General features: G+C 54.3%; 2 protein-coding genes across 6 annotated transcripts in view; one reads left to right on the forward strand and one right to left on the reverse strand.

Annotated features, from left to right (window-relative positions):
- Positions 1-754: 754 nt before the first annotated feature.
- On the forward strand, positions 755-3,811 carry LOC310850504 (uncharacterized protein; the record flags this gene model as incomplete). Its single annotated transcript, XM_083752021.1, has 4 exons — positions 755-1,255; positions 1,494-1,710; positions 2,767-2,903; positions 3,177-3,811. The coding sequence occupies 4 exons, from the start codon at positions 755-757 to the stop codon at positions 3,291-3,293; spliced, it is 972 nt and encodes a 323-aa protein (XP_083608147.1). The 3' UTR covers positions 3,294-3,811.
- Positions 3,812-4,524: 713 nt separating this feature from the next.
- SAE1 (SUMO1 activating enzyme subunit 1) overlaps positions 4,525-25,965 on the reverse strand; it is a 29,660-nt gene continuing 8,219 nt past the window's right edge. For 3 of the 5 annotated variants that reach the window (XM_083754063.1, XM_083754061.1, XM_083754064.1), the window contains exons 3-10: positions 19,033-19,144; positions 12,901-13,074; positions 12,174-12,316; positions 11,822-11,921; positions 9,211-9,316; positions 5,982-6,126; positions 5,051-5,120; positions 4,525-4,782 (exon numbers count right to left, since the gene is read on the reverse strand). In XM_083754063.1, the coding sequence (XP_083610189.1) occupies positions 4,690-4,782; positions 5,051-5,120; positions 5,982-6,126; positions 9,211-9,316; positions 11,822-11,921; positions 12,174-12,316; positions 12,901-13,074; positions 19,033-19,113 (912 nt within the window). In that variant the 5' untranslated portion in view covers positions 19,114-19,144 and the 3' untranslated portion in view covers positions 4,525-4,689. Of the gene's footprint in view, positions 4,783-5,050; positions 5,121-5,981; positions 6,127-9,210; positions 9,317-11,821; positions 11,922-12,173; positions 12,317-12,900; positions 13,075-19,032; positions 19,145-24,673; positions 25,078-25,166; positions 25,238-25,965 lie in introns of those variants that run through there. The other 2 variants (XM_083754062.1, XM_083754060.1) reach the window with 2 other exon arrangements.

Raw genomic sequence — 25,965 nt, forward strand, 5'->3', positions numbered from 1 at the left:
TTTTTGGATAGAGTTACAAGCTTGGTGGATCAAGGGAATCCTGTGGACATAGTGTATCTTGATTTCAGGAGGGCTTTTGACGAAGCTCCCAAGAGCCTATGATTCTATGACTCAGTCGGGGAGCTGGTGGGATGTGGTCCGGGCCAGGGAACAGTTCGGTGGATTTGTAACTGGCCGACTGACCAAACCCCAAGGGGAAAGGGCTCTTGGGCTTGGATCCTGCCTGTGGGCTTCCCTTTGACAGGATGCTGGACCAGATGGGCCACAGGCCTGATCCAGCGTGCTTTTTGCTTATGCTCTGGTGCCTGGTGGAGGAGGTGACCCTGAGCAAGGCTGATGTCTTGGGAGAAGCGTCCAGCCTTTTTTGGACAAGATTGCCCCTCGCTTCAAGCAGCACCTGGGTCCAGACCTTCTGATGTGACCTGGAGCCCCTTTCCCCCACCCCAGTTGCTTTGCCAGCTGCGCCCTTTCCTGGGGAGCTTGGCCTCTGTCGGACTCTCAGTGCCTGAAGTCCCTGGCAGGTTAGAGTACTGCAAGGCACTACTGCAGCCAGGAATGATTGGGGGGGGGGGCGGGCGGGTGCTCTGATCTGGCTGGGGGAGTTGCTTGCCAGGGTGCCAGGAGAGAGGTGCCCCCCCCTCATTTTTGACCCTGGAACTTCCTGGTTGCACAAGATCTGGAGGAGGCCTGTTTTCAGTTGGGGCCCCTGAAGCGGAGGAAAGCTCTTTTCTCTCCGCGCGCAAAACACTTAAGCATGGCAGTGTTGCGCGTCCTTTTCTGGCTGGAGCCACTCCTCATGGCGCTAGTCCGCGGGGAGGCGGGTTCCGCCTGTTTGTTTACTCCGAGGGAGGCGGGGCGGACGTTTGCCCGCCAAGCCGGACCCGGGCCAGCCTCAGTTGCCCGCGCGGGGAATGGGTCGAGCGGGGAGCGCGACGGAGGGGGCGCCTGCTGCGCGCGGGTCCCGCCGTCCGGCCGCGCCCCTCGGGGGATCCCCGGCTCCCGCACAAGCCCGAACTTGCCTCCGGGAGGCGCGGAGGGGGCGGGGCCTGTGACGTCAGGGCCGGGGCGGGGCCCGGCTCCGGGGCTGCGCTGCCGCTGCCCGCTCGCCCGGCAGAGAGACTCTGGCCGCCGCCGCCGCCGCCGCTCCAGCTCGCCGGGGTCGCTCTCCTGCCTCGCCCGCCGCCGCCGCCGCCGACGGAGCCCCTGCGCTGCCCAGAGACCCCCGCCCCGCCCCCGGAGGGTTCATGCAGCTGCAGTAAGTGGGGCGGGCGGATGCCCGGGGAGGGACCGTCCCGTCGGGGGAGGCGGGAGGGCGCACGTGGCTGCAGGGGGCGGCAGCCCGGATCGGGGCGGGGCGGGAGGAAGGGAGACGGACCCCCCCCCCGCGAAGCTGGCACGGCGCGGTTTGTTTACAAACACGAGCCCGGCGCGCGGGGGCTGCTCCGCCCGCCGCTTCGCCCCCACCGACCGCCCCGTCTCCGCTCGCCCCGCAGACCCCGCCGAGCGCCATGGCCAGACCACTGCAGGACGGGAGCCGCGCCGAGCCGACAGCAGCTGTGTCCGGGAGCCCAGCCTGCCCTGTGGGGGGGGCGCTGGCCCTGCCGCCCCCCCTCTGCCGCGCGCCCCTCGCCTCGCCCCCCCGGCTGAACGGCCTCTGCCGCTGCGGGATCGGACACGAGACCTTGCGGATGCGCTCCGGGGCCACGCGAGGTGAGTGCCTGGGGAGGGGGCTCGAGGGGGCGGGGCGCTGCTGCTGGGCGAGGGGAGGGCGGCGGGACCCACAAAGCGCCTCTGAGCATGGGCAGAGCTCCTCCCCCAACCTCGGGGTCCCAGCCAGGGCGGTGGTTGTTCCGCAGGAGCTGTCCCGCAAGGAAAGGGCTGGCGCGCCCCCGGGACGCGGGGCAAGAGGGGTGCGGCTCAGCCCCTCGGTCTCCCAGCCGCAGGTGCCCGCGGAAGAGGGGCGGACCCTCCGCTCCTCTCCCCACCTGAGCAGTCCTGGGGGTCGGGCACAGCCCAGCCCCTTTCTGCGCCCCCGCCCGTCAAGGACAGACCTTTGTTTTTCCGCGACGGGCGCTCCTCCTTCCGGAGCGCTGCGTCTCCTTGCGGGCAACACGCGGTGGCTGCGAGCACGTGGGAAGGGGCTCAGGCGAGGCACCCAGATCGGGAGCCAGCCTGTTCTCCGATGGGCTCCTTTTATTGCTCCCCCACCGAGACCAGACCACTTTCCGCACCCCCAAACCCCCGGGAAGCGTGCGCGCAGGTGGCAGGCATAGGGCGGGGGTCTCGCGGGTACCCCGCTTGCCCCTGTCTGCTTTGGTCCCGCCCCACTCGGCCGCACTGCACCCAGGGGGTGCCCCCCAAGCGCCCTGCCCTCCTTGAGCCTGGCGTGGAAACGCTGACTCATCAAAAAATTGCGTGTATTGGGGGGGGGCAGACTATGGGAGGGGCCGCCCCCAGCTAAGCGCTGCGAGGAGGAGGCATCCCTGGCGGAGAGCAGCGAGTGGCAGCCCCCTTGCAACCATCGCCCCCCCCCCCAGTCTCCCGGGGTGGGGGTCTGCAGGGCAAGAGACAGCTGCAGGCGCGCTCCCCGCGGCGCCGCTCGCCCCAGCCAGCCAGCCCGCCAGCCGGGGGGGCCGTGTCCTGGAATGATCCCTTTTCCCTCCGCAGTTGCCAAGGAGACAGGAAACGGCCCCCTCCCGCCCCTCCTCGGCTTGCTGCTGCCCTCCCCGCCTGGCCGCCCTCATCGCCGCTGCCTTCCTCCCGCAGGCGACGCGCCCGCCGCCGCCCCCCGCCCGGAGGAGCCCCCCGTCCAGCTCAGGACCCCCGCGCCCGGCCTGGAGAGAGCCATCGGGGCGCGCCTGCGAGTCCTGGGAGACCAGTTCCAGCGCGAGTACGCGCACAGGGTAAGTCGGTGCCAGGGGAGGGGACGGGGGGGGGGCGTGTGCCCGGGATGGGATGCCGGTGGCCCCACCGCCCAGCCCCGTCCTCCGCCGCTTCTTTGCCCAGGGAGCTGGGCAGGCGCCTCCGCCGCCGCTGACTCATCTCCTATAAATAGCGCGGGATGGCAGGCGGGCGGGCAGGCGGGCGGGCGCGGGAGCCTGGGCAGGGCAGTGCCCGTCCCTCCGCCGCCGCCTCCGCGCCCCGCTCACCTGCGCCCTCTCCTCCTCTCCCCGCAGGAGCAGCGCCGGCCGCAGGGCGCCCTCTGGGGCCGCGTCTCCCACTTCGTCTTCCAGCTGCTGGGCATCTTCTACAACCTGCCGGCGGAGGGCCTGGCCGGCCTGCGCCCCAACTAGCCTCCGCCGCCTCCTCGTGGTCCTCCTGCTGGCCAGGGGGGAACCCAGCCGGGACTGGAGCCGCCCCCCCCCGCGCCGCCGCGGGCCGTGAGCGAGGGGGGGGCGCAGGGCTGCTTCCTTCTTCTGCCCCCAGCCCAGCAGTGCCTTAAGGAGAGCTGCTCAGCTGGGACGCCAAGCAAGTTAGCACTATGTCAATACTGTTCAATGGAGCCTGTACAGGGGGGGGGGCGGCGGGAGGGGGGGAGACAATTGCACAGGGCCCGGTTTCCTTTTGGGGGGCGGGCCAAGCTGTAAATAGGGGGCGTGGCCATCTTGTACATAGGGGGGGGGGTCTGTACAGCGGAAGCTGCTGTGTGTATATACATCCTGTGGACAATCTACAACTTGTACAGGAGAACCTGGTGCTGCGTGTAGATACTTGAGGGGGGGAGGAGGGGGGGTCCAGGATCTGTACTTGGGGGGGGGGGGAGGCAGAATTTTGTATGTTTCCTTTTCAATAAAAACTGGACTAAGAAGTTGTATTGTCAAGGCCTACATGTGATTTTTGCTTGTAAACAGAGGACAGAGGAAGTGGCTTTGCCCCCCCCCCAAGGTCAGGCCTGGCAGCAGCCACTCTCCAGCGGGGGGGGGGGGGAGCCTTCTCGGTGGAGCTGGGGGGCTCTGAGCCACAACTTGGTACGCACAACTGGAGAGGGGAAGGCCCCCCACTGGAGCAGGCCGTGTGGGATATTGGTCAGTGGGGCTGCCTGAGCTGTTGCAATCCTGAGGGCTGCCCCACGGAGCTCAGGGCCCAGAGGGAGATCAGCCCAGGTCTTTTGAAGCCCCAGCCCCCCCTCCCCCAGCAAGTGCCAAGGTGACCTTTCTCCCCAGGGAGTGCAGCTGTGGGGAAGGAGGAATGCAGAGCTGACCTTGGCTTCCTCAAACAGCAGGGCGGGCATTCGGCTGACCCTCTGGCTGCTTGACCACAAAGCAGCCCCACCCTCCCATGATGCTGCGCCAGGAACAGAGGCCTGTGCCGGGAGCCCCTGGGCAGGACCCCCCCCCCATGCCCGGCTCTGCCAAGCCACAGAAGAGCACCTGGCCAGGTTAGCAGGGGGGGGGGGACCACCACCAGCCCCAACAGCTGCTGGGCACAGGCCATCGCCTGGCCCCCAAACCGCCTCCCGTGCCCAGACAGGCCCCTCCATTTAAGGACAAATAGGCTCCAGTCAAACACGCTGCAGGAGACAAATGGTACTAAAAAAAGTTTATTGAGTAACACACACACACACCCTCCGTGGCAATGCAGGAAGGGGGGCATCAGCAACAGCCCCCCCTCTCACAAGAGGGAAGTGCCCCATGGGGCTGTGGGCAGCTGGTCCAGGACTACCAAGGGCTCCGGGGTTGTGGCCCAGGCTCAGTTGGGGGTCAGGCGTTCCACCATCCCGTTGCCCCTCATGCCGTCAAAGAAGAAGAAGTTGTTGAGGGGAGCATCCCGCTGAGAAAGGGCCTGGAGAAGGGGTGGGGGGGGGAAAGGCAGCGTGAGCAAAGAGGCAGAGCTGGGTGGGAAAAGAGGGGGCCCGGAAGAACCATGCTGCCAGGGCCCAGGCAGGGCCAAGGGGGCAGCCAGGATCCTCCCCACTCTTCTCTCCAGGAATGTTCAGAGTTGTGGGGCAGGGGGAAGAGACACCAGATATGGTCTGCAGCTGTGCTGCCTGTGGGTGGGGCCGCAAGCAAGAGCCGCTCCCCCCGCGGGGAATCCAGGGCCAGGGCCTCACCTTGACCACCTCCTGGCCTAGCACTCCTCCGACCACAGCGCAGACGGGAGCCACTTCGGAGCAGCAGGAGCTGAGAGAGAGAAAGGGGGGGTGTCGGAGGGGGGCCTCTTTGCGGAGCCCCCACAGAAGCAACATGCCAAGGGGAGCGTTTTTGGCAGAGGGCAGCCACAGCCCAGTGTAGTCCGGGCAACCCAATCCCGGCCTGGTGTTGTCCGTGGGCATTCCACACAGTCCTGAGGGGGCTGGGCAGGCTGCCCCCCTCCCATGCTCCAGACAGCCTTGCTAAACATAGTCCCCAGCCGCGCCCCCCCCACATTCTTCCTCTCCCAACATTCTCCGTAACCCCTGGTGGGTCGCAGGCAGAGACATGCCAATGGGGTGGGGGGCTCAGAAGCCTCGCCTGAGGGGCACAAGAGGGCCTTCCGCTGCCCCCTCCCTCCAGGAGGAAAGCATCCGTCACTCCCCCCCCCCAAGGTCACAGAGCTGCCCCCTCCATCCCCACAAGCAGCAGTGCAGCACTGCGGCACCCGGGATTGCCCAGCGACTGAGGCCCTTTCAGGATTAACGGCCTGAACTCACCCAAGAAAAAGGCACAGCAGCCGCTCCCTCAGCCACGTGGAGCGGAATGGCCAGCGCTCAGAAGAGCCCGGCGGCTGCTCTGGCCCTGCAGACCCACATGAGCCTTCAGAGGGTCCGGTCAGCCCTCCCAGAGAAGGCGGAGAGCAGTGTGGTCCGGCCAGGGTTGAGCCACCACCCTTCCCAAAAAGCTGGAGATGGGCCAGTGCAGCCCGGGCATTCCAGGTTCCACGACTCGGATGTGCCATGGGGGACAAGGCAGCAGCAAAGCCTAGCGGTGGGGGTCCGTCCTCAGGGGTCGTGGCCCCCAGGCAGCCCCTCCTCTGTGGAGCAGGCTCAAGGGGCCGCCACCCACCTGGCAAAGTCATCCGGGAGCAGGTCAGCTGCGACCCCGAGAGAGGCTAGCACATCAGCGCGCATCTGCAGGAGCACCTCGGCGTCCTCTGAGCAGCTCTGCAGGGAAGGGTCCCGGCCCTTGAGGGTCCGGAATCTTAGGAGCACTGCAAGAGGCGGCGACAGAAACAGCATCACAACCTGTTGCAGCTGGCAGTGCTTCCCAAACACCCCCAACCCAGACCCCACACCGTGTCTGCTGTGGGGGGCAGGTTCACATCCAAACGACCAAAGTCTCCCTTGGCTTGGCTGGGCAATGAGGCCCCGTCTCATGAACCCCAGGGGCAGCCACCTCCAGCTCCCTCCACCCAGAGGGGTACGTGGGGGGCAAAGAACATGCAGACGGTCCCGTTTGCGCCAAGTGCCCAGCCTACTTGCTCCCGAAGGCCAAGGCAGCTCCTCCCAGGGCCAGCAGGCAGCCTCTTCCTCCTCGGCAGGGCTGCTCTCTGGAGGCCCCCTTTGCACTCCCAGAAGGAAAGGCCTTTGCACAGACCGCCTCCAGGCTGCAGAGGCTGCGCATGGGTTCAGCCAGGGCAGAGCAAGAGCCATCTGCTTAGCGCTCAGTTGCGCGTGGGCCAGAGCCCACAGCTAAGCAGGTCCGCTTCTCCCACCCAATGATGGGGAGGGACAGCAATCCTGTTCCGTTCCTTTAGGGATCTCTCTGGTGCACAGGATCTCGGCAGGAGGATTACTTTCCCTCCCTATCAGCTGATGTGAGTGTGTGTTGGGGGAGGGAAGCGTTCCTGCTGCAATGCTGCCTGCCTTTAGGCCTCCCTCTTAAAGGCGACACAGAGCAGGGCTGCTCTCTCCTCCTTCCAAAGGAGGGGAAGCTGTTTCCAAAGGCTCTTTGCAAAGTCACAGCCCCACCCACCTGCCAAATTTGGCTGGCGGCTGCAGCAAGGTCAGACCTGGCCTCAGGCAAAGCCCCACCCAACAGCAAACACAGCCTACTTGGCCCGCCCAATTGCTTTCTTGCCCTGCTGGAAGAGAAGTGAGATCACCCATCCAAGCCAGAGCCACAGGGGCCAAGGGGCAGCTGATGTTGCAGAAGACTGAATTGGGATACGAGAGCTGGGCCCAAAGCAGCAGAAGGAATCTCAATAGGGACAAATGTCAGGTTCCGCACTTAGGCTGGAAGAACCAGATGTGCCAATATAGGATGAGGGACACCTGGCTCACTAGCAGGACATGGGGAAAGGATCCCGGGGTCTTGGCGGACCACAAGCTGAACATGAGTCCACGGTGTGAGGCAGCAGCAAAAAAAGCGAATGTTATTCTAGGCTGCGGCAACGGAAGTCTAGTGTCCAGATCAAGTAATAGTTCCACTCTATTCTGCCTTGGTCAGATCACACCTGGAATACAGTTCTGGGCGCCACAATTTAAGGATATTGACAAGCTGGAACATGTGCAGAGGAGGGCGACCAGGATGATCAAGGGTCAGGAAACCAAGCCTGATGAGGAACGTTTGAGGGTGTTGGGTATGTTTAGCCTGGTAGAGACTGAGATGGAGGTATGAGAGCCATCTTCAAATATCTAGAGGGCTGTCCCATGGAAAAGGGAGGAAGCTTGTTTTCTGCTGCTGCTCTGGAAGGTAGGACCTGAACCGATGGAGTCAAATGGCAAGAAAGGAGATTCCAACTGAACATCAGAAAGAACTCTCTGACAGTAAGAGCTGTTTGTCAGTGGAATGAACTCCCTTGGGATGTTGTGGACTCTCCTTCCTTGCAGGTTTTAAAGCAGAGTTTGGATGACCACCTGCCATGCGTGCTCGAGATGAGACTACTTCATTGCAGGGGGTTGGACTAGATGGCCCTTGAGGTCCCCTGCCAGCTGTAAAATCCTACAATTCTGTGATAGCAAAGCCTCGCTGGCACCCCAGCAACAGAAAAAGAACTCCAGGGTGACAGGAAGAGGGGACTGGCTAACCCCACTGCTGTTATCCTAAGTTCTCACAATCCTCAATTATTATATATATACACAGGCAAGAAGCTGGCATCAACACCAACTGGCCCTCCAAGGAAATGGCCCACCTCCTGATGCCCCCTCCCTCATGCTCTGAGCCCAGGAGGCCCTTGCCAGCCCAATGAAACTGGCACCAACAGCCCACGTAGTTCCCTGTCCAAACATGCCATTGCTGCCCCCTCCTCCCAGACCCCTCTCAGACACCGATTAATTCAGAATACCTCCACTTTGTGCAGCTAAACCCCAAGATGCAAGAATCTCACTGCACTGATGCCAAGCATTAGTAGAATAGCAGCAGCAGCAGGAATGGCAGAATAGGAGAGTTGAAAGGGACCCTAAGGGTCATCTAGTCCAACCCCCTGCCATGCAGGAATCCCAGCTGAAGAATCTCTGACAGGAGGGAAGGAGCTGCGTTTGAGAAAAGCCAAGGAAGCAGAGGAGAAGTCGGGGGAAATCTCCCCTGAGGACCTTCCTCTCCTGGTGGGGTTCTTGACAACCCCTCCCTCCCGCTGCCCTGGGACTGTCTCAGCACTCTCCCCTTTGCGAAGGCCCAACAGGGGCTGCCTGCGCACACCAGGCCCACACAAAGGCCTTGAGGCTCCCCCCATTGGGGATGGGGAGGGGGAAACCGTGAGGGCAAAGGAGAAAAATGAGCTTCAGAAGTGACACGGACTGGAGCGAGACCAAGACACAAAGCAGCTCTTTGATTTGTGCAATACAGAGATGCTGCCCCAAGAACTAGGCCTCTTACCCAGAGCAAGGCTGATCAATAAGGACACACATGAAGCCCCACTGGCGGGCAAGAGGGCTCCCACTTCCTCCTCCTTGGACGGTGGCAAGGGGCTGAGCCCGGCAGCCGTGCCCTGGCAGGGAACCAGGTGGACCAGCCCACGGCCGCCCGCCCCCCCGCAGGCCCCGCTGAAGAGAGCTGGGTCCTTGTGCCACCAAGCAGATTTGTCCCAGGGATGAATGCCGGGCCTGTTCCAGAGACAGCCCCCCAAGCCCCTCTGCCCCCCACCTCGGCTGCACACGGGTGGAACTCTCCTTGGGAGCGCAAGGGGCTCACGTGCTGGCAAGCGGGACACAGCTTCATTGTCTACTGGGGACCAGGAGTCATGTGGTCCTAAGAGCAGTCAGGTGACCAGCTGCAACACCAACTGCCCTCCTGCTCGCACACACTCCCCCCCCCACATAAACGCTCCCGCTGGCCTCCAAAGGGAGCACCTCACCTTGAAGAAGGAAGTAATCAGGGGCCGTGCGCTTCAGGGCAGCCTTGGCCTTCTCGCTGCTCCAGTCGACGGTCAAGGCCTCTTTCAGGAGGCAGAAATTCACACACTGGGGGGAGAGGACAGAGAGCCCCACCAGGGTCACGTGTGCAGCTGCCTGGCTTAGCCACCAAGGGATGCCCCTTCCACATTCCCTCTTCCTCCCATTATGGCCGCTTTCGGTGGCACAGCCACTGTTTTCAGCGTTAAGACAGCAGGTGCTACCTTTCTGTTCTCCTTTTTCACAGTTGCTCCTTCTGAACGGCCCGGCTCCCCCAGCCAGAGACCCCCACAGCAAAGGGTGGGAGGTTGAGGAATGGCATTTGGGCAGGAAAAGCAGGCTGGACCCCTTGCAACCCCAGGAAGGTCGCTGCCATGGATGCTGAGTAGCAGCGGGAGGCACCGGCTGGGAAGAAGGCTCAGAGCCTGGGGCGTGGGGGCGGGACAATGATGCCTGGTCAGAGGGAGAAGAGGGGGCAGACAGGGAGGAGGAGGGTCGCAAGCTGAAGAGGCAACAGGGTGTGGTGAGCAGGGAGAGGCTGTGGCAGAGAGCAGACCAGGATCAGAGGCAGGAGAGAGAGATGAGGCAGGTTGCTGGAGAAGCCAGGGGGTCTCTCCCTCCTGCTGTGACCAGCTCCCCTCCCCGTTGGTCTCCTAGAAGCCAAAGAGAAGAAGGCAGAGCAAAGGCAGGCAAGAAGAAGGAACTCCCCTGTGGGAAGGCAGGGGTCTCCAGTCCTTGAAATTGCCTCACTGGGGCAAGATCTACCAGGAGGAGATCTACCAGGAGGCCTAGCCTCCTGAGCTGTTTTGTCTCTTTGAATCAAGAGAGAGAACTTCACTGGCACTATGTGAGTTATCGCTGGCTTGCTCCTGACCCCCCCCCCCCCCGGGGCAGGGGGCTGAGGAAAGATGGGGCCTGATCTGACAAGCCGCAAGGAGAGCCGCCTCCTGACACCACGCTGGGCCAACTCATGACTTACAAAGTGCGCCCTGCCTATGCAGGAAGGGGCTGTGGGGCTGCTAGGATGCACACAGAAACCTCCAGGGGCAGCTCAGTTGCCCAAAGCCGCCAGGGACGGGGAGCAGAGCTCTGCAAGACAGCATCCCAGACTGATCTCTGGAGGCCACAACCTGTGAAGCGGATGAAAGAGGCAAGAAGCAGCCGTTGGAGCTCTGAGCCGTGCCTGACACTCTGGCCACCTCCATCCTCCAATACTTGCGGTGGTATAACCAGGTGAGAACCATTAGGAGGCTGCACATCTGGCAGCCCACACGGAGGAGGCTTGGTTTGAGGAGAGGAGATGGCAGCTGCTTTGCCCTCTCCAGCCGGGGTTTGGCTTATCTATGCTATCAGAACCCAGGCTCAGGGCTTGGCTGTCCTTTACAAACCTGGGTCACAGCCCATGGGGAAAAGCAAAGCAGCTGTCATCTCTTGTGTTGGGAGCTTCACTAAGCCATGGTGCAGCTTAGACCAGTAGCTCAAACCTAGCAGCTTGCCATGCAAGCTCAGAACTGGCAGGTTTATGTACTTAAAAGACATAGAACTGGCCAGAAACCTAGTTTCTGCCTCTTCAGTTGTAGAAAGAGGCCCCAGAAATCCATGGGCGCGGACTGGAGATGGCTTAGATTATGAATGGCCCGGGCACTGACCGCGGTGTTTGCTAACAGACAACTATCAATGAACCACCAGTTCTTTATTTGTTACAATTAATAACCCATCCTTTCTCTTGAAGGACCCCAGACAACCACGTGCACCCACCACCACCACGGCCCCACCCCTCTCACACAGCCCACCACTTCTGTGGGCCTCCCTGCCCCTCCCTAAGGAAGAATCCCAAAATGCTTCCAAGATATGAACCCTAGAAACCTAGCTACACAGGGCAGAGACAAGTTGACTCAATGGGCCTTCTCTGCTCCAGTCAGAGTCTGCCCAGCCCAGCTGAAGCGCAGAGCTTCCTGAAAGGATCAGTCCTTACAATGCACTTAGGACCCAGAAGGGCCTTGCTTTTGTCCATATAGTGAGCAACAGGACACAACATCCTTGCCTTTATTGTTTTGCACAGAGGCATTCATCTGAGGCAGAGGCCATGATCTGCCCAATGCCAGGGCTAGATGGGGTTTCCACAGGAGGCTCATTCACCCCCCTGAACAGTTCCTTCTCATCTCAGCATCTTTTAACTCAGGGATAGGACAGCTGTGACGCTGAGACTCCGATGGTCAGGAACAAGGGGAATTCTGGTCCAACACCACCTGAAAGGCCACGTGGTCCCCACCCGGCTCTTGTGGGAAGGGGAAGGCCGGGACGGTGAGCTTGTCTGGAGCCCAAGCAAAGAATGAGAAGCCCCTGACAGACTGAGAGGGCTGCCCTGGGGCAAGGGCAGACCTGCCTGAGGGAGAGGGAAGAGGAGGAGAAAAGGCAGACTCAGCTCAGGGGAGTTTTGGGGATGAAGACCAGGAATGCAGCTATGTGGCCACTGCATTATGTGGCGTGGGGGGGCGTGGGGCGGGAGGAAGCAAGGCACAGACCTGCTCCTGCCTCCGTTCCAAATGGCCAGAGAGCTCTCCCAGCACGCACCTTCTTCACCAGCGTGGTCTCTGTGAAGTCCAGCTTGGCTTTCTTTGCGTCCGGTCCATCCTCCACTCCCTGGCCGGCTTTGGCAACCTTCGTCTTCTCTCTGCAAGGCACGGAAGCCAATTCACACTGCGGCCCCCTCCCCTCCGGCCAGTGGAGGACCCCTGCTCCCCAGCGGCCTGAGTTTCAACTGGTTAAGAGTGGCACAGAGCTCGAGAGGAACCTGGAGAGTCGGGCTCCCTCCAGTGGCCAAACTCCAGAGAGGTTTCCCCAAGCAGCACCTGACAGGCCTACAGGGCCCCCCCTCCACGAAGGGCACTTCCCAGCCCCATTCCCACCTCCCAGGCAGACTCACTCCACAAATTCGTGCTCGCCCAGGTTGGCAAACATGTAGCCGTGGTAGCCAAAGACGTCTCCCGCAAAGAACTTGACACCGCTCTTGTGGCATATTTGGTCGATCTTCACCAGGACTTCCTGGGAGCAGCACGTCACACAGACCTGGAAGGAGAAAGCCCCGGGGCCAGAGGTCAGCTGCCTGAGCATATTATTCGAATTGTTTATTCAATTTGTATGCTGCTCTGCGTTCAATGATCACAGGGCAGCTTACGACATAAAAACACAAAATGCAGAACATAATATAAAAAACCCCAATAGCCGCTCTGTACAGACACAGTTTAAAAGGCCGCAGATTTCATCAGCCCAAGACCTGGTTGAAGAGGAAAGTTTTCGCCTAGTGCCTAAAGGTGTATAATGGAGGTGCCAGGCAAACCTCCCTGGGGACAGCATTCCACAGGTGGGGAGCCACTGCAGAAAAGGCCTCATTCTCATGTCGCCACCCTCCTGACTGCCAAGCGGGACAGAGACTTTCTAGGAAGTCTAGGACAGAAAGGGCCTTCATTGTCCTCTCCTCTCCCCTACATGCCGGCTGGACTCTGCTTTAAGACCCCCTCTGACAGCACCAGAGAGGGCAATCTGGGAGCAGAGGCATTGTGAAAATGGTGGCCCAAAGTGTGCCATCGGTGCCCACCGAGGCCACTCACTCGGACTGCCTCCCCTCGCTGGCTTCTCCCGCCAGAACTCACCACGTCAAAGTGGGTAAAGAACTCCTCGGGCTTCTGTTGGACGTTCCCAGGGTCCGCTTTCACGTCCACCATGGGGTTGAGGTCCTGAGCCCGCTCCAGCGAGGCTTCCGCCCTGTTCTTGCCCAGGGACCCCCCAGGGATCAGAAACTGAGCTTGCGTATCTTCCGGCGACACCTGGGAGGAGAGAAGGAAGTAATCAGAGCTGGGCAAAATCCCAGGCCTCCTGGGAGAAACAGCAGCACCAGGACAAATGAACCTCACCTGAAGCCACACAGCAAAAGGTTTCGTTTATTTACTGCATCTACGTCCCACCTCTTCCTCCAAGGAGCTCAAAGTGGCGTACATGGTTCTTCCCCTCCTACAACAACCCTGTGAGGTAGGAACTTCTACTAGGTACTTCTAGCAATTTATCTCTGGAAAGCCAAACCACGGGAGGGAAGAAAGATCTCAGCGTGGTTCATTTGCATGAAAATGCAAGCTAAAAAACCACAGGAGGGAAGAAGGGGAAGAAGACGAGGGGGTATTGCTGCCCTTTGCTATTATTATATTAAGCAACGGGAGTTTTATGGTTTAAACTGCTCTGTGGTCTCTCAATGAAGGGTGGTCTATAAAGTTAATAAAGAATAATAATAGTAGGAGTAACCACAGGGCCTCCTGTTCCAGGCTCATTTCATTCACCTCTTTAGGTTCAAAGGTGCCTGAAAGGTTCCCGTCCCCATTTTATCCTAACAACAACAACACAGTAAAGCAGACAAAGCTGAGGCACAGCGAGCTTCGTGGCTGAGTGAGGGTTTAAAGGTGGGGCTCCCTTGCTGCAGTCCTGGGTTCTGTCATTTACTTATCAAATTTGTCTATTGCTCTCCTTCTGTAGATCTCAGGGTGGTTCGTTTACATGAAAATGTAAAATGTAAAAGGGATGTTAATCAGCCCAAGGCCTGGTTGAAGGAAGTTTTCCCCCGGCACCAAAAGGTGTATTATGAAGGTGCCAAGCGAGCCAGTCGATTACCGAGGGAAGACACCAGTCCAGCACTTCCACCGATGTAAAGAGAAGTAGAGCTACGAGTCATCAGCATATCGCTGACAACGCCAAACCTCTAGACCAGGCTTCCTCAACCTCGGCCCTCCAGATGTTTTGAGACTACAGTTCCCATCATCCCTGACCCCTGGTCCTGCTAGCTAGGGATCATGAGAGTTGTAGGCCAAAAACACCTGGAGGGCCAAGGCTGCTCTGGATAATCCCACTCAGAGGTTTCATGTTAAACAGCACAGGGGATAAAATCAAACCCTGAGGAACCCCACATCGGGCCCAAGAACACCCCCCCAGCAGCACCCTCTGGGAACAACCATCGAAGCAGGACTGGAACCACCACAAACAGGTGCCAGCCACCCTGAACCTAGACAGCCATCCAGAAGGATTCTTTCTTCTTTGGCCATCCCTCATAGCCGAGCAAGATGGTCTTCCACAAACACGACCTTAACAGTGAGTCCGTAAGTGACTGTGGAGGCCAGCTCTGGATCCCCACGTCCTTCCACAGTGGGGACATTGGTTTCCGGGTGGGAGTTGCTCACGGTGTGGATTTGCCAAGCGTGGCTTCCTCTTCACATGTTTCTCCCTTGCGTCCTGAGTTCGAGTGTCTTCAAAGCCCAAGACACCTTTGGTCAAGGCTGTTCTCCAACTGGAGCACTCACAGGTCAATGTTTCCCAATTGTTTATACTACATTTTTTAAGATTTACCTTGAGAAAATCCTAAAACCTCTTTTGTTAACCACCAGCATTGTGCATTCAATTTTAAAGTCTGGAATAGAGCAGTTGCTTTGGAAGATGATAATCAGGCATCTGAACAACAGGACCAGTCCAACGAAATTGATGTTGAAGAATCATTGCTTCAACACTGGTGATTTTGCTTCTTCCAGTACACTGGCATTAGTTCGCCTGCCTTCCCAAGTGATATGTAAATATTTCTGAGACCCTGTTGATGGAATCTTTCAAGTAGTTGGAGATGGCGTTTACAAGTGGTCTGTGTTTCACAAGCATAGAGTAAGGTGACCACCTGGGGTGACCCTACTGGGTGTACGAGACTTCAGACGGCTTCACTCACAAGGGTCACAGGAACATGCAAGGCCACTCACCACGACAAGGTAATGATCCAGTGAGAGGGCACAGAAGGATACCATGGTTGATGGCACTGAAAGCCACTGTGAAGTCAAGGAGAATCAACAAGGAGCCATTTCCCCTGTCTCTCTCCTGACAGAAGTCAGCATACAGGGCGACCAAAGCAGTTTCTGTGCTAAAAGCAGGTCTAAACCCTATCAAAATGGATCTAGAAAATCAGTTTCCTCCAAGAGCACCTGGATCTGCTCCGTGACCACCTGCTTGAGAACCTTACCCAGGAAGGGAAAATGAGTCACTGGTCAGGAGTTACTACGGTATCCAAAAGAATTTCTGCCTCCAACCGTGGAGGCAGAGCGCACACATCCTGGCTAGCAGCCATCAACTGCCTTCTCCTCCATGAATACTTATTGCCTCTGTAGCAAAGAGCTCCTGGTAGGTACCTTTTATATCAAGAGCACAAAAGAGGAATGGGGGAGGGAGTTGAATTCAGTTCCGCCACATCCAGGTGGAGCCGAGACCCAGATAAAGCCCCGTCCAATCCAGCTGCACACTCTGGCAAAGCACGTGCCTGGTCTCCCAGCTGCTGCCACTCGATCTGTCCTTAGCGACTGATTTAAGAGCATGGGGGGGGGGCACTCAGTTGAAGCCATGGCAAATGGAGAGCTGGCGCATTGTTCTCTGGCAGAGCTTCTCTCTCACAGTTCAATGGTGCGCAGGAAGTCAACAGGCTCAGTTTTTTGTGTGCAAACACAGAATGGGGGAACTTCCAGCTGCTGAGAACTCATGCAGCCATCAGAACCACAGGAGCGACTGAGGAGTTAGAACAGCTTGAGGACTGCTCAAGAAAGGGAAAAGCAGGCTCTCTCTTTGCTGTTTTCTCTCAAGGGGACTATATGTGCTGGCTATCTACTTTGGCTCTCCCCACCCTGATCCTCGCACACTTCCTTCTCTACAAATTCTTGCTCATCTTCTGGCTAAGAGGCCGGTTTGCATCCTCATTTCAGAGTGAAGGAGCTCCACCTTGTGGCCCAAAGTCGCAAGCGCTGCTGTGTAATCGGAAAGTTAAGCCTGCTTTCCACACCTTCCCGCCCCCCAAAAAATGTTTAGGGGTACTCTCATTTTGACTCAAGAAAATCGCCATTTTATAGTTCAAATCACAAAAAACAAATACGGTGAATGGACAAAAGTACAAAGATTCACAAAATGTTTAGGGGTATGCATACCCCTGCGTATCCACAGAAAAAAACACTGCAGAGGGGTTACATGCCAGGGGTTTGTGTGCAAAGGCAAAATCATGCAAAGTCAGGAAGACCCCCAGAACGGCCCTGCCACAGGTCCATCCTTACCTTACTGGAATCTGGAAACTGTGGGAGGCTCCTGCAAGATGTCACAGAGCCCCCCAACATCTTGCAAAGGCACCTCAAGATATTGCAGCAGCCCCTCACAGCCTTCCAGAGGCGTCATGTGACCTTCCCAGAGCCCAACAAACTAGGCGGAGGCCTAAGAAACTCTTTGTGCAGCAGGAAAACCCAGCACAGAAAGAGCTTCTAAAACCCTCTGGCGTTACTTATGGGGCTCCGGGAAGGTTGAGAGAACTTGGTTGAGAGCCCCTTCTAACTGTCTCGCACCCACCCACCTTCACTCTCCCTTTCTTATTTGTTTTCCTGCCACCCACGCAAGGTGCAATCGCATAAGTAAATCACAAGTTAAATTGGGGGTCTACTGTACTTATCTAATCAAAATATCTCCCCCTCCAAATGCTATCTCGCTCATGCCTAATTTGTTGTTGCTGCTGATTTCTAAAGTCTTTGAACCTCCAGATTTTTTCAATACTTGATTTACACCTGATTACAAGCATCTCTCATCTGGGGAAAGTGTATTTCTAGACTGATTTGTGTTGTATTCTGTGTTAGTCGTCCTCAAGAGAAGACCCACTTAAATTAAAGTTCTCAAGCTACAGCCAATGATTTCAATGGCTCTACTCCAAGAAGGACTAACACCCTCAGTAGAACTAATGTCGGCTGCAGCCCTTCATTGGCAGAAAATACGCACAAGGAAAGGTTGGGGCTGGTGCCACCAGGAAGAGACTGGGCGGGAAATGCCACAGCAGAAACACCACAGGAGCCCTGAAGGCTGAGAGCCAGGGTGGCAGAGTGGTTAATGTCAGACTAGGACCTGGGAGACCAGGGTTCAAACCTTCATCTGGCCATGAAGCTCGCTGGGTAACCTTGGGCCACTCACTCACAAGGCCTAACCCACCTCACAGGCAGAGAAACCAGTAGGAGAACACTTCAATCTCCCAGCACATTCAATACAAGATCTCAAAGCAGCTGTCTTATTACCAAAGAATTTCAGAAACAGACTTGAAAGAGAAGTCGCTGAATTACAACTTATTACTAAACAGAAAGCTATGGAGAGCCCTGGATTCTTGTCTCAATACACGTGCTAAAGCTATTTTTGGCCATCTGCATACTATCCCTTGCTTTTTCCTGTAGGACTAATTACAGTCATTAACAGGTTGACCATACCCATTGAGTCAATCACCCATCTCCTACTACCCTCCAGAGAAAAACCCCACCCCACCCTCCCACTACAGTGGTACCTCGGGTTAAGTACTTAATTCGTTCCGGAGGTCCGTACTTCACCTGAAACTGTTCTTAACCTGAAGCACCACTTTAGCTAATGGGGCCTCATCCTGAAGCAAAGTTCTTAACCCGAGGTACTATTTCTGGGTTAGAAGCATCTGTAACCTGAAGTGTATGTAACCTGAAGCGTATGTAACCCGAGGTACCACTGTATATATAAGGGTCTGGTGACTTCTCTTTCAGTGTATCTGAAGAAGTGTGCATGCACATGAAAGCTTGTACCCAGAACAAACGTAGTTGGTCTCTAAGGTGCTACTAGACTAGGGGTAGGAGACTTAAGGCCCGGGGGCTGGATGCGGCCCAATCACCTTCTCAATCCAGCCCACAGACGGTCCTGGAATCAGCGTGTTTTTACATGAGTAGAATGTGTCCTTTTATATAAAATGCATCACTGGGTTATTTGTGGGGCCTGCCTGGTGTTTTTACATCAGTAGAACATGTTCTTTAATGCACCTCTGGGTTATTTGTGGGGCATAGGAATTTGTTCTTTTTTTCCTTTTTCAAAATACAGTCCGGCTCCCACAGGGTCTGAGGGACAGTGACCTCAGGGGTCCCAAGCAAGGATATTGCTTTCCTGAGAAAGTCTCCGTCTCCTGGCTTGTGACATACAACCCTCTCCCCGCCACATATGCGCTCTCTGTGGGGCTTCCTTTGTGCTTGATCTGGAGGCTGCAGTTGGTGCAGAATGCTGCAGCACGACTGCTGACAAGAGTGAGGCCTTGAGGGGAAAAACACCCCAGGGCTCAGAGATCTGCACTGGCTGCCCATTTGCTACCAGACTGAGTTAAAGGTGTTACGACCAGTATATGAAGCCCTTAAGGACTTGGGACCACTTATTTGTGAGATCACCTTGCCCCCGTGGGCACCCTCAACTGCTTCGACTGAAAGAACTGGCACTCCTACTTGTTCTGCGTTTGTAAGAACTCAGTCATTTAGTGAGGCGGCCCCTACACTTTGGAACTCCCTGCCTACTGACATCAAACCCTCACTGTATTCTTTTCGGCATCTGCCCAAAAACATAATTGTTTAGACAAACCTACCCAGATCTTTGGAAAGTTGAAGTGAGTTTTAATTTGTTTCAATCTATCGTTGTTTTAAACTTTTTGTGTGTTTTAAATGATCGCTGTAATTTTTTGTAGGGTAAAGTTTATCATCTTTTCTGTAAACCGCTTTCAGGCTCCCCCCCCCCCCCCCCCGTAATCAAGCAGTGTTTAAATTTCATGAAATAAATAATTTTATGGGCACGCGCTTTTGAGTACAAAGGGGCAAACTCACATATATCCTATTTCCCATTCCAGGATCAGGGGACACACAGGGCGGCAACAGGAAGCCTAAGGGAGGAGGCCCCCCCCAGGCCCCTTGGGCAAGACTCACCTGCTGATGGTCGAGCATCGTCAGGGCTTTGACTCCTGCCAGGATTAGGTTCTTGGCCACTTCTGCCCCCAAGCCTTTCATGCCCACCAGCAGCACCCGAGACGCCCGCAGGCTGCAGGATACAAGAGGAAGCCATCAGTGTCCCGATGCCCATAGCAGGGCCTCCAGGAGGCAGAAAGGATGCCGTTCAGCCCCCCCCCCCCGGCACACGATCCTGGTCAAAAGGAAGTGGCCCAGGATGGAGATGAAAGGGTTAATCCAAGGCCAGCGGACGCGATCCCTTTGCCAAATGATCAAATTAACCTGACGGGTTTTGATCTTCAAAGCTCTGAAAAGAGCTATATTACCCTGGGGGTTCCAGTGGCAAATTTTATCCCTGCTATTCCTTGTTTTTATTGCAGCTTTTCTCTCCTGTCTTTGCTGTTCTAATCCAAAGAGGTTGCAATGAGAAAATGGCAGTACGTGTTGCTGAGGGTGATATTTATAATTAGAATCATAGAATGGAAGGGGTCCCTGGGGTCATCTAGTCCAACCCCCTGCAATGCAGGAATCTCAGCTGAAGAATCCCTGACAGATGGTCATTCAAATCTATGCCTAAAATCCTCCAAGTGGTCACCTTGCTTATTGGAATAAAGGGGGTTGCCCCTCACTCCCATCTCCTCCCCTCTTGAATTTTCCCAAATGCCAACCTCTAGAGATGATTATGCAGTGATTTATGATAGCCAGGGAGAATCCTGGTATCACACTCCCCCTTTGAAAAGAGGGAGATTAAATGGAATAAACCTCACTGGCAGTTGCTCTGAAGGAGCCACTCCTCACATGGAGACAAGTTGCTCTTTGCGGATGAGGAGGGTCTGGGTGAGAAGAACTGCCATCAGGCCCTTCAGGGTAGCTCTTAAGGCAGGGGTAGGCAAACTAAGGCCTGGGGGCCAGATCAGGCCCAATTACCTTCTCAATCTGGCCCACGGACGGTCTGGGAATCAGAGTGTTTTTACATGAGTAGAATGTGTCCTTTTATTGAAAATGCACCTCTGGTTTATTTGCGGGGCATAGGAATTAGTTCATTCACACCCCCATATAGTCTGGCCCCCACAAGGTCTGAGGGACAGTGGACCAGCCCCCTGCTGAAAATGTTTGCTGGCCCCTGTCTTAAGGCATCAGCTCAGCAAAACCTCCCTTCTATTTTTGAGGCGGGAACTAATTACAACTGAGGCGACCCATCTGCCTCTTGCCCAGGACGCAAATTGGCTGCTGGCATAATAAGAGACATTAATTAACAGGCTGAAGAACAAAAGCAAAAAGCTTATCTTAATTATCAATCAACCCCATTGATTGTTGGTATTGCGCAGTGATTTTTGGCTAAGCGATTGCAAGAGATCAGAATGAAGAAGGTGCGCAGAATGAGGAAGGAAAAGAGATCAGAGAAATGCCAGGCTGAAGAATCCATAGGACCTGGGGGGAGGGGGGGCACCGATCGAGATGTGCCTGAAAATGAGAGTGGAATGGAAAAGAGGGAGATGGCAGAGGATGGAAGGGAGAGGCATGGAGGACTGGAACAGATCAAGGAGGAGAGAAATGGAACCGAGGACAGAAAAAAACAACCTTCTGAGATGGCCAAGAGAGAGCTGGGAGCGCAAGGATCTTTTGTGCAAGTGGAGGAAGACTCAGAGGGACAGGCCACCCAGACTCTGGAAAAAGAAGGGGGCATGGAAGGCGCTTCTTCCTAAATCAAGACTGAAACTCCTAGCCAACAGGAAATGGGACTGGAAGATACGGAATTGGGTATGAACTAATGGACATACAATAAGTAAAGAGTTACGGATCATTATCCTAATAAGGGAACCTCTTGGAGATAAAACTATTATACATTCATACCTTGCGTTATGTCCTGCCGTAACCCGGAAGTACCGGAAAGGGTTACTTCCGGGTTTCGTCACTCGCGCCTGCGCAGGTGCTAAATCACGCCATGCGCTTGCACAGACACAGTACTACGAGTTGCAGGCATTTCACGCTACGGACGGGCCTCCGGAACGGATCCCACCCGTAACACGAGGTGCCACTGTACTGGAGGAAGACCTTTCTGGATATCTAGGGATAACAACAATGGAAGGTGGTCTTTGGGCCTTTTTGCACGCAAAGGAAACTGAAGGAACGTGAGGCAACTGAAGACGGAGAAAATGTCATCTAACAGACTGAGGCCTGCAATGAATGGGTGGAATACTTTGAATAACCTGGCTATACCACATTATTCTGTATATAAGACTAGGTTTCCCCCCCTAAAAATAATGTCAAAAATTGGGAAGGCATCCTAGACACGGATACATCTCCTCCCCCATTTTCTTAAATCAGAGTCCCCCAAAATAGGGGGCATCTTCAAGGATTAAGGCTTTCTGGGAGATGATCTATAATGAAATGAAAAAGGTATTTAAATATACCTTCCTGAAGAAACCAGAGGCCTTTCTCCTGGGCATGGTCGGCCAATTGGTGTCAAAGAAGGATAGGACTTTCTTTATGTATGTACAACAGCGGCAAGAATACTTATTGCAAAGTATTGGAAGACACAAGATCTACCCACCCGGGAAGAATGGCAGATGAAGGTGATGGACTACATGGAACTGGCGGAAATGACTGGCAGAATCCGAGACCAGGGAGAAGAGTCGTGGAGGAAGATTGGAAGAAATTTAAAGACTACTTACAGAAACATTGCAAAATTAATGAATGTTAGAATGATGTTGGAATGAATTTATGTGATTTTAGCAGAAATGTTATAAATATTTAGGAAAAAACAGACTGCTAATTGGTGAAAGGAGGGAAAGTAAAGTTATATTAATATCAAGATAAATTACAGGACAAAAATTTGAAGAGGGAAAGGATTTGCTGAAATGGATAATTGACCCAGAATACAAAAGAGGGAGGTGTGAGGAGGTCAGGGAAATAAGTTAATGAAAGATAGGTAATGGGAAGATTTGTTGCATTTTTCTTTGTTTTTTTCTTTTTGCTTAATGGATGTTAATTCTTTGTTCTTTCTTTTTTTTCTTTTTTCCTTTTTGTATTTTATCTTATTTTTGTTTAAAATGATGTTTTTTGTTTTCTTTTTTTGTACCTCTAAAATTTTTAATAAATATCTTATAAAAAAACAAAACAAAATAGGGGGCATCTTATACATGGGACGTCTTATAGACGGAAAAATACGGTATATCGTGGGCAGATGGAGAATCTAAGGTCCCTGCTACTTTGAATGCTATGTAGCTTTTGTCCTTTATGGGGGACTCATTTTATGTTTGCATTTGTTTTTTTGTTGCCTTCTAGTTTGGGATGACAGGAAGGGGATGGAGGAGAGACCAAGAGGCAGCGAAGGCTCCTGTCTCTGTCCCCCCCCCCTTCTTTCCTTTTCTATTTTCTAAGTTTTATTTCTATTGTATTCTATGTTGAAAACTTTCCATGAAAAATTCAGATAAGAATCCCACCCCCGATGCGAAGGCAGGCGGACATTTGGAAGGGGCAGCTCTGAAGAGGGTGGAGAGAGGGAGGAAAGAGGGGCAAGGGATGCACTTGTGGGGCAGAACGAGGAAAGGAGGCAGGGTGGATAAAAATCAAGGATTTTAAACAAATAAATAAAAAAATTCAGATTTTAAAAATTTAATTCAATTTTTTAAAAATTTAAATTGGATTTTAAAAAAATTAAAACTGGATTTTTAAAATAAAATGCTTCTGGAGGAAAAATATTTCTAAAGATAGTTTTCTATTTAGGTTACGTTATAGTCTAAAGGCTGTTCGTCAGGAAATAAGGATTCAAGTTTTTCATGTGTGCTAAAACTCAGTCTAAGAGTTATTTTGTTTTTTTAAATCGTTTAACCACATTAGTTAACCAACATGGATACATATGTTATAATGTTGTTGTTTCAGTTAAATAGTTTACATTGCTTTAAGGAAATGATTGTTTTTCTCTTTCCAATCAAGTACAGCAGAAAAGTTGTCCAAATATAAACAGTTAACTTATGACAACTCACCATAATTTCATAATTAACTGTCTACATATTTCTAACAGTATCACCAAATCAGGAATGTTGATATAAATGTAAAAACTACTCTGAAAATTTATGATTCCAAAAAGGAAACCCTCCTCTGGTTGTAAATATTAAGGTGATACCAGCAAGAACGAGTCTTTCTGTAAAAATAAATAAATAATGATTTCAATCAAGTCTTAATGACTGGTGATTTAAATCCATTTGATTTCAGTCAAATGCCAGCCTGCATGAGGGGGCAGCTCTGAGGCCCCGCTGGGCCCCCAAACCGGTGTCTGAGGGGCCAAGAGGAAGGAGGCCCCGCTCCCTTCAGGCCCCACACAATGGCCAGGGCACCTTCTGAGGGAATTTCATATCAAAACCCAGTAATTTTTGATGTAACTGTAAAAAACTACTCTGAAAATTTATTATTCCAAAAAGGAAATCTTCCTCTGGTTGTAAATATTAAGATGATACCAGCAAGAATGAATCTTTCTGTAAAAAAAAAAAAAGTGATTTAAAAAGTGATTGGGTCTTACTGACTAGTGATTTAAATCATGATTTAAATCGATTTGATTTAAATGAAATCCACCCTCCCTGGTTGAAAGCAACCAAGCACCCCTCACGGAAAACATTGAAATGCAGCTGGGGGGCTGGAAAGGGGGGGCTCAGCAGCCCCCTCACAAGAAGGGCCCCCCTGGAGGGAAGGAAGGAAGGAAGGAAGGGCCCCCGGCCTCTCTGAGGGGAGCGTCCGCCCCTCCGCCCGTCCGCCCAAAAGGCCTCAGCAGCTGCCCTGGCCATTCTGGGGAGCCTGAAGGGAGCGGGGCTTGAGTTAAATCATAGTTCTTTACAGAAAGACTCCTTCTTGCTGGTATCTTCTTAATATTTACAACCAGAGGAAGGTTTCCTTTTTGGACTCATAAATTTCCAGAGTAGTTTTTTACAGTTTTATCAACAATTCCTGATTTTGGATATAGAAATTCCCTCAGAAGGTGCCCTGAAGGGAGCGGGGCCTCCTTCCTCTTGGCCCCTCAGACGCCGGCTTGGGGGCCCAGCGGGGCCTCAGAGCTGCCCCCTCTTGCAGGCTGGCATTTGATTGAAATCACAATTTAAATTACTAGTCAGTAAGATTTGATTTAAATCATTTTTTTTTTGCAGAAAGACTCATTCTTGCTGAGGAAGGTTTCCTTTTTGGACTCATAAATTTCCAGACTAGTTTTTTACAGTTACATCAAAAACTCCTGATTTGGTGATACTATTAGAAATACCTTGACAGATAATTATGAAATTATAGTGAGGTTTCATAAGTTAACTGTTGATATTTGGACAACCTTTCTGCTGTACTTGATTGGAAAGAGAAAGAACAATTTCTTTAATCAAAATGTAAACCATTTATTTAACTAAAACAATAACACTGTAGCATATGTATCCATGTTTGTCGACCGATATGGTTAAACGACTTTTTTTTTTTTAAAAAAAACACCTTAGGCTGAGTTTTTAGCACACATGAAAAACTTAAATCCTTGTTTCCTGACAAATAGCCTTTGGACTATAATGTAACTTAAATAGAAAACGATCTTTAGAAAGGGTTTCCCTCCAAAAGCATTTCATTTTTTAAAATCCAATTCAACGCTCGCCTGGGGCCCCTCACAGGCCCAACCAGCCCCCCGGCGGCCATTTTCTGTGGCCCTCGCTGAGGAGGCAGAAGGCTGGGGCCCGGAAACTTCCGTGGCCGTTGGGTAGGGGAGCAGAGGGACCCCCCAAAACCAGGCGGCTTCCGCCCCAGAAGGGGCAGGAGAAGCCCAGGGGGGCAGCTGGTGTGGGAAGACCCCCCCATGGCCAGTCCAGCGCTCCTGGGGGGAGCCGGGCGGGCGGCCATGACCCCCTCCCTCCCTCCCAGGAAAGGGGACCTCCAAATGGGGGCCAGAAAAAAGGGGCCTGCCAACCACCTGCCCCCCAACAGGCCGGCAGCGGCAGCAAGGGGGCTGGCGGGATCCGGGGGGCCCAGCAGCAAGGGCCCCGCCATCTTGAGGTGGGGCAGCACCCCAAACCCCCAGGAGGAGGCCTCCACTGGCTGGAGTGGGGCGCTGGGAGCCCCCCAACAGGTAAGCCCCCCCGATCGGCTGGGACCTGGGGGTTCTTTGTGGGGTATTTACGCTCCTGTTTTTCATAGCATGCAGCCCCATGAGACGCCCCCTTGTCAGCGAGAGACGGGGCCTTCTCTGCGGTGGCCCCCATGCTGAGGAGGCCCCAGGAGGCTCAGGCAGGGGCCCCTGCCAGCCAGCAGAGGGCCTTGGCCTTGCCTGGCAAGACGCCCCTTCCAAAGAGGGCTGCCCCGCTCTCTTTTCAGGGCGCAGGAGGGGCCCCAGGGTTGAATCCGGCCCCTCCAGCCCTGTGGCCTCACAGCGGCCAGCCAAATGCCCCCAAGCAGGAGCCCCCCGGCAAGCGCCGGAGGAAGACCACAGGCAGCACTGGCCCTCACTCTCTGCCAGGGAGGCCGCCACTGAGCCTGGTGGCAGGGAGTTCCACAGTCCCTGTCTGCCTTAGATTTTGAGTCGTTTTGAGACCGTGTTTTCGGAGGAGTCACCCGATGTAGCGCTTATGCAGCCACACTGAGCCCGGTTTTGGTTAGGGTATAAATAAAATTTATTATTATTATTTATTTTTATTATGCATTTGGAATGGGAGGTGCTTTTGTTGTGCCTTTAGCCCGTGTTTTGTGTGGTTCTCTTTTCTGCTGTGAACTGCCCTGGCTTCTGTGGAGGAAGGGCAGCATACGGATTCAATAAATAATAATACTAATAAATGGGCTGGCTGGAGAGCTGTTGCTGTTATTGATATTATTGTTGGATCTTTACTTTTGGATCTTATGATTTACGTGGAAATTGTTTCCATTTGGTTGTGTGCTTTCTGATGTGTTTTATTTCTT

The sequence above is a fragment of the Podarcis gaigeae genome, assembly GCF_964106915.1.
Source record: "Podarcis gaigeae genome assembly, chromosome: 8".
NCBI lineage: Eukaryota > Metazoa > Chordata > Lepidosauria > Squamata > Lacertidae > Podarcis > Podarcis gaigeae.